General features: G+C 42.4%; 1 protein-coding gene across 1 annotated transcript; it reads right to left on the bottom strand.

Moving 5' to 3' along the window:
* Window positions 1–360: 360 nt before the first annotated feature.
* LOC122772625 (mothers against decapentaplegic homolog 6-like) lies at window positions 361–1938 on the bottom strand (the record flags this gene model as incomplete). The annotated part of the gene is made up of 1 exon (XM_044030812.1): window positions 361–1938. A coding segment is annotated over one exon (678 nt), but the record flags the coding sequence as incomplete, so codon positions are not given.
* Between the last annotated feature and the right edge of the window lie 6197 nt (window positions 1939–8135).

Raw genomic sequence — 8135 nt, 5'->3', positions numbered from 1 at the left:
ATTCCTTCCTATGACGTGTGACGGTTGAGAAAGTCAATCTGAAGAGACGTCGTCGACTATAAACCAACATGTGCAAGGAATCACAAAGTGGTTTTTCACGTCTGCTGAGGCAAAATGAATCTTAACAACTCAGTTACTTTTTAACTGCCGTCGTTTTGCGATGTGATAAGTTGCTTTTAAAGTCGCGTGTACGAAAGTTTCCACACAAATGTACGGTTTGGTGGTGACAGAAGAGAATAAAAATCAACACCACTGTTATAGCTGTCCATTACAGATGATTACACCAGCACTGAAAAGCCCATTAACGTCATAATTCTCCAATGAACTCGAATCAAAGCACTGGAGACGACCGCAGCCACCTACGTTTTAATACAAATACTTTATTCAGAATGTGTGTATGGCATACATTTCGATGGAATTCCTCAGATGGAGAGAACACAACCCAGCTTTGTGTGTGATTTTCAACAGTTTACATCTGCAAAAAATGACACCCGAGAATCTGTAATGCATATATAGAATCAAAAGTGCATATTCTTATTCCTTTTTTTTCTTCTTTTAATTTTGTCCATATACACATTATACTATACATAAATAATTGCATTGTAAAAATGACTCAAGTATTTACATGTATAATATATTTTATATAATATATAAATTTTATATTAAATCTAGGTAGATTACAATTAGGATACTGGGTCTGGGAACCTCGTGTGTGTGTGTGTGTGTGTGTGTGTTGGGCTACACTTATACTACTCCCATTTTCGTTTGAAATGGCATTCATTCCTCTTCAGAGTCTTTAACCCTTTCATGACCATCAAGATAATGATTTATTCTGATTTCATGGTTGAAGAATTGTCAAAAAATGTTCAATGCTCCTTTTTCCAAGGTAACTTTCACTTTCAATATCTGGCAGTTACTCATCCGTTTAACAGTCATAGTACTGCATGTCCTGTCGTTCGCTAGTCCATAGTTTTTGAAGCGGTCAAGGAGTTCAAATCCTGTCAGCGACGACAAAATGGTCATAGAAGGGTTAAAAAAAGCTCCATTTTAGTTTTAAAATTTAGGGGCTGTGTTTTCAGGATACATATGCAAAAAACAACTTTTGGATATAATCCTGATTGGTTCTTTCATTTCATTGTTTCTCTAATAAAATATACTTGACTTTACCCTGATTGTTTGGCTTTAGTAAGACTCTCTGTAACTAATTAGAATGAAAATGTAGTAGTATGGATGTAGCCTGTGTGTGTGTGTGTGTGTGTGCTATCTGTGGTTGTTGAGTAGCACCTCCAGCCAGCAGGGACAGGAGGTGATGAATTGTCTGGAGTAACACGGGCCCCATCCTTTAGCAAAACTAATACGAACACTGTGGGGGTCCCAGGGCCCCTCCTGGCTCTCCGGCTTCACGTCATGCTCGGCCATCCAGCTGGAGCGTTCATAGTCAAACACTTTGAGGGAGAAGCCGGGCATCACTCTCTTCACGCTCAGTCCCCGAGCACTGGGTGGGTCCAGAGTGGGCGAGTGGACAAACACCGGGTGCTGGCTGCGGTTGTACACCCACACGCCGTCCGGCTCGCGACTCAACACGATCCCGAAACCGATTCTGCTGCGTATCTGTTGCACGCCGCCGCTGCCACTGCTGCTGCTGCTGTTCCCGCCGTCTCCGTGAATGGGATGCCCGTGGAGGCCCGACGCGCTGTGGCTGCCCGGGTCGTCGCGGCGACTGTGGTAGGCGTTGGCGTGGAGCTGGCCGAGGCAGAGGCCCGTGCCCTGAGGTAGGTCATAGAAGATGCTGAGCGAGGGCTCGTAGGCTGGATAGAGGCGGCCCACGCGCGTGCGCTGCTCCCAGTAAGCAACGCTGCACCAGTGAGAGCGATGTCCGCCAGAGGTCGAGGAGCCGAGGGAGGTACCAGTGTCTGAGGGGGAGAAGAGGAGGTGTTTGCATTAGTAAGTGTGCTAATTTTTCTCACAACAGTAATTCCTCCTGAAGGGAGGAGAATAATGTTATGTTAAGGGGAAGGAGGAAGGGAGGATGGGAGAGGAAGTCTTTATGCTCACTTAGGTTTTTTTTCTCTGTTTTCACTAGGGGTGGACGATAGCACAGAATCAGATTTTGGCCTCTGACCAAGTAATACAAGCGCCAGATTTACTGATATCATTACCAGTGTTTTAAATTACAAACAACTAATGTACCATCGTGTAGTGGAGGCTGGATGTGTCATGACTATTGAGGTGTGAGCCTCATTACTGGGGCGACTTAAATGTGTTTTTATTAGCAGCCAATGCCTTGAAAAACAGTGCTTTCATAATGTTGTATTTATAAATTACTGAATTTAAGGAAGGGCTGGGCCAAAAACATTACCATTTAAATCAGTGGATATTGATAATTACTGCAATAAAATAGGTTCATTTTGTTCGTTTTGGCTTCTGTTGTGCAATTGTATGTGTTACAATCTCAAAGTGTGTTTGCACAATGGAAACTACACCATAATACGTGTTGTTGAATTATTGCAAAGCACTTACGACCACGTCAAAGGTGTTTGATAACACAAAGCAATTTGTAATGAACACAAAGGCCACGCAAGGATGTGCGCCGCATGCCTTCCCCACTTCCTACTCCGTGGAAGCTCCGTGATACACCCGACAATTTTCAGAAATGTTGTTGTGTTTTATTATCACCTGCGATGATTTACGCGCTGACACTGTACGTGTGAAAATGGTCCGTCTGCACACTCGACAAGTTTCTCTTGTTCGCATCGGTCGTAAAAGGGGGAGGAGGAGGAAAACGTCGACCTCGACCAACCCGAACGCCAGACTTTCTGTCTAGAGTTGTGTCGCTCGTGTGTTTTTTGTGACGCTCTGTTTGTGAGAGAAAAGCTAGAACGTCTATACACTACATGACAAACAACACCCATCCAAGTTAAAAACCCTTACCCTTATGTTTTGATGATTTGCATGTTAATCCTAAGTAATAACGTCAATTATAGAGCGTTCATGTTCATCCACACAGAACCACCGAGGAGGACAGATAGATTGTGATGATCTCTGCATGTTATTTGCACACAGAGACATAAGGACATACTATTTAATGTGATAACAAGTCAGGCAAAGAAACATTTCTGCTGGTGTTGGAATGTGCAGCATACATACACATACATACATACGCCGCCTACGTCCAGGAACACACTTAAGTTGACGGAACACAGATTTCTTCCCATGAGCATGTAAATACACAGTTACTATGGTTTTAAGTTTAAAACCAACCTCTAGTTGTGTGTGCAATTGTCAAAAGCCTAAATAGAAGTTAGAAATCTGTGAGATTTTCATTTCTTACGCAACCTTTGACCTCCTTTTACCTTGTGATCCCTGTAATATAGACTATAAGAAGGTTAATGAATATCCAGGTTTTGGCTCGACTCCACTCTATTTTTTGCTTTTCCATTAGTGATCAGTAACTGGTACACGGTGCTTTTTTTTGGTACCTGCTCTGGTGAGGTTCAAAACAAACGAGCTAAGCTGATATTAAGAATGTGGGTTGATACCATGGAGTCGTGCTACAACTGTTTAATGTAACAGCGCCTTATGTATTTTTCCTGTCTTCTGGTGCAGATTACCGTTTCCTATCACACCTGCAAAGACTTTCTTTCTGGATGTCCATATGCCGTCAGATTATCGCTCTCCACGATTATGAATCACATTATTCACAAGCTCTGCACAGCGTCTCACTGACCTCATGTGTTTTTTTCCTTATGAGACGATGATCTGCAAAAACAGTGTTTCCTCACTCACACTATATCCCCTTCAATTTATCATCCGCACAGTCTGTGTATTTTGAAAAGGGGGCTAAAAACTGTCAACAGCGATCACCCCGCTTCCTTCACTGACATCCCTCCCCATCTCCCTCCATCACACTCCTTCAGCGCCAGAGTTTAAGAGGAGTTAGAGACGAGGCAGTAGAAAGAGGGGGAGGCTGGGGGTCGGGGGGGGGAGGTGGAAAGCATTCAGCTCTCTGTCAACCTCGCGCAAGCCCATGAACCCTTGACCCCCCAGCCTTCATGCTATCAGCTCACATTAACTCCCACACAGAGTGATGCCATTATTTTGCTCCAGAGACTCTATTGACACAGAGGATTTAGGAGCCATAGCCATGCTTCATAATCTTCATTAAATGGATTACTGAAAACATAATTCACTGACGGGGCAATGAAATTACAGCTATCAATTAAATTTCACTTTCCCAGGGGCATGTTCAAATCAAGAATGGACAAGTCATCCGACTGAAGAAAGAATAGCTTACTCTTTTCTCAAAAAATCTAAGCACGACTGGCATAATCAAGCCAAACATGATACATAGTGTGAGTAAGCTCTTGCTTAGCTCACAGCACCACCCTGCTTTCATCAGCAAACAAAGCCTGATTGACAACAAAAAGCGTGTGAAGCAAACCTGCCTACTGACTCTGACTCACACTCAGAGCACCTTACAACATGGCCTTCTTAAAAGATACTCAAACAATTACACATCTTTCAGCCAGAGGGAAGCGTTCTCTGTGTACATAAATGGGGTATATATATTTTTTTCATTAAACATGGTAAAACTATGCACAAAGATGGGATTCTATGTAATTAAACTAATTAAAGAACATCATTAATAAAATATCAGTGAAGCCAGCTGCTTGCAGTGTGTTGTGTGGTGGGGCCTGGGGATGTGAAAAAGATGGCAGGGAGAAAGACAGTCAGTGTGTTTTTAATATGTGCTTTTAAGGGTTCCCTGCGGTGCAGGTATTCTCCAGGGACTTGGGCATCTTTGTAACAGTCCCCATGGAGAAAACAACAGCATAATCAACAATATCCCCAAACACCAAAAGATTTATTTTGGAGAGAAAAACAGCACTTGTGTATCATGCAGAATTATTATTAAGTAGTTTGAATCTAAACAGGAAGGTGAGTACTACAGTAAGTATGTCAAATATACATTTTTATTTTTTTTATTTTGAAGGAAGCATAGCTTGTGCATTTAGTGATTTGTCTCTGGTTATGCTTTTCTGACATTATCCATTGTTAGAAGAAAACAAAAAAGATGTTTAGTCCTATACAGTAAATCCTATACAGTAAATCCTATAACAACAATTTCAACAAAAAAAAACACTGTAACTGTTGGTGTTAGTACTTGCTATTCTGGCACATGTAAACTGTAAACTGGGTCAGACAGTGTTTTTGTGCACACTAGTTCTTGTCACGTTTCCTACAATGAGAACGGGGCCTTTTATAAGCTAATAAATGAGCGATGACTCTGATGATTGTCAACATGCTGATCATGGAGCAATAGACATAGTGAAACAGAGCCCAATTAATAATGCATTTGTGTCTGACTGCCTGGCCCCAAGGACAGAGCTGCTGAAAAATGGAGGTCATATGTCCTCCTCAAGTGGTCAGTGATCCCTCTGTGCCACCCACCAGTGTCCAGCTCCATGAACTGGGAAACAGCACACTTGCTATAATATATGACAACATGCCATATGTTTTACATATAGTAGTCATAGTATTGCATTCCGTGACTTTGTGAATCCTTAAAACGACTCATCTTTGTTTAATACTTATGGACTTACATACGCACAGTAACATGCACGTACACACAAACAGTGACATGGAGGGTGTAATGTTGTGTCTGTGTGCATCTCTGTGACGGATGGTCGTGGAGGTGACCTCTCTTAAGAGCAGTCACTAGTGGGGGCCTGCTCCTGACCCTTGGCCACTTAGGCACATTAATCACAGCCCTCCCCTTCTTGCTTTTATCAGCCCTGCTGAAAGCTACTGTCCAGCCTGCCCCCATCACTTCTCTGCTTCGGCCATTCATACGGCTCTCATCAACTCCAGACCACAGGTATCACTCCATCACTACACATTTATCAGCAGCTGCCCTTATCAGCCAGCAGGGCCTGAATATGGAAATTGGATCCCTGCCACTGATAAGGATGGCCTGGATTATCCCCGGCTCTCCTTCATCAGATAGCCACTGAGGAATGGTAACAGGCCGGAACATTCCGCTATTGTTTTGCCGCCATGCTGATTGAGGAAGAGCTAAGGGGTTGTTGTAAGGTGCATGCAGTGGAGAAATATGTGTGTTTATGTGGCTGTGTATATGTAAACATGCATATTCATAAGTGGAGCAGTGGGTCAGTGAGGCTGGATTAGTGACAGTGTTAGAAACGGGTGATCACTTGATTCTCTCCTTTGACCTCTTACCTACTTGCATGCAAAACACTCACACACTAAGGTTCACAGAGCTGTATTTTTAGGGACTGTCATTGACTTTCATTCATTCAACCATAAGCAGTTCCTCAGCAACGAAAAAGCTAGCTAAACAATAACAAAAAGAAGTACAAATACAAGTACACACACACGCTACCAAGGGGGCACTATTGCAGTCCAAGCTCGCTACTTACAACAAAGATAATTAATGAACATTCACTCAAAATGCATCCTTGTAAGCACACATGATGATTAGCTCACACAGTCAGGCCTACACACAAAGCACTCTTCCTTAGCATGTGTTCAAACTAAAATAGGCCATTCCTAATTAGGACCTCACAACCGAAGCTGTTTCTTCAAAGGCAGCCGCTCCTGCACTAATCTGAGGCATCACTTCATTATGAATTCTTCAAAGTCCCACCCAGCTGTCAAGCAAGCAGCGTGCACACAGCCCAGTCTGTTGTTCTGTGTTTCTCCCACCCTCACGCAAACGCACACAGACCGGGGTGAAAATGTTGACCCAAGATGAGTTTGTCGTCCTCTGATGTGTTCAGGTGTGTTGAATGGGACACACTTTCTACAAAGGAGTATTGACACAGCCAGAAGGGTTTCTGTGAAATCTCCTGCGCGGAGAGAAAAGGGGCTGCCACACCTTATCTTATCAGATGCATTATTAGCTGTGATTGGCAAAAGTATCAAAAGAACGTTAACTGACAAAAGAGATCCTGTCTAATAATAAAGCACACATCCAATGGTCGTTAAGTGATTTATATGAGTGTCTTCAAATGGCTCTTTGTGGGGGTTTGATAAGGCGCAGAGGCATGTTTATGTGTTGTTGATACACTTTTGAGCGTGAACTCAACTGCAACACACATGGTCAGAATTAAAAACAGCTACTGTAATGGGCCTATATAATTCATGTTACAGACAATGAGTGTCTGCTTTTATCACTCCAAGTGTACAACAGACAGCTCTGGTCTCCAAGGATGTGTGGTATAGAGAGTAAATTATATATATATATATATATATATACATATATATATGTATATACATATATTATTATATTATATAATATAATCATATTATTATATTCTTTTTGAATGCTGATTTGAAAACAAATGTCTATTCCTTATGAAAACGGATACATTTAAATTGTCACAAAAAAAACCTCTGTGTAGTTATATGTAATTTGATATTTGTGTATTTGAACCTGTGACTCCCCTTTTTTCCCCCTCAGGTGTTAGACAGTAGGCAGGAGGATGATAGATGTGACTTTAAGGAACCAGGTTACAGACATCTCGAACGTCTAGAAAACAGCACATAATGAAAGTGCAGTGATCAACTAATGATCCTAACCTTAAGGCTTACACTGACCCGTGTAGCCTTTTGCTATGGAGATTGGTGAATAATAATAGTATCTGGCTTCCCTTACTCCTCAGACAGCCTGGTATGGGAGGCTGCACTCATGCGTGCAGACAGCTAAACAGATTTTAATTGCTTCTCCGAATAGTGTTGGTAGTGATATCCAAGTATGTGGCAGTGGTTCTCAAACCATCTCAAACGGGCTTGCCAAGGGGATCACTCTCTGCACATGCATGCTCTCTCTCTCTCTCTCTCTTGCTCTCTCTCTCCCTCTCTCGTACACACACACACACACATATGCACACAGGTTTGCGCAACATTAACCTAAACACAATTCAAATCAATTGCCTGAAACTGAACCAGTTCCTCAGAAATTAAGTGTTGCCTCATTAGGGCCATGTTATGATATCCACGAGGACTACTGGTCTTGACAAGACCAGTGTTAATGCCAGAGAAGGTCCTCAAGAGGTAACAAATGTACACACACACACACACACATCACACAGTTACATACCAGTAATGTGCAT

This window comes from Solea senegalensis, linkage group LG7, assembly GCF_019176455.1.
Source record: "Solea senegalensis isolate Sse05_10M linkage group LG7, IFAPA_SoseM_1, whole genome shotgun sequence".
NCBI lineage: Eukaryota > Metazoa > Chordata > Actinopteri > Pleuronectiformes > Soleidae > Solea > Solea senegalensis.
The sequence above is the reverse complement of the archived record's forward strand: the minus strand, read 5'-3'. Positions and strand labels throughout refer to the sequence as shown.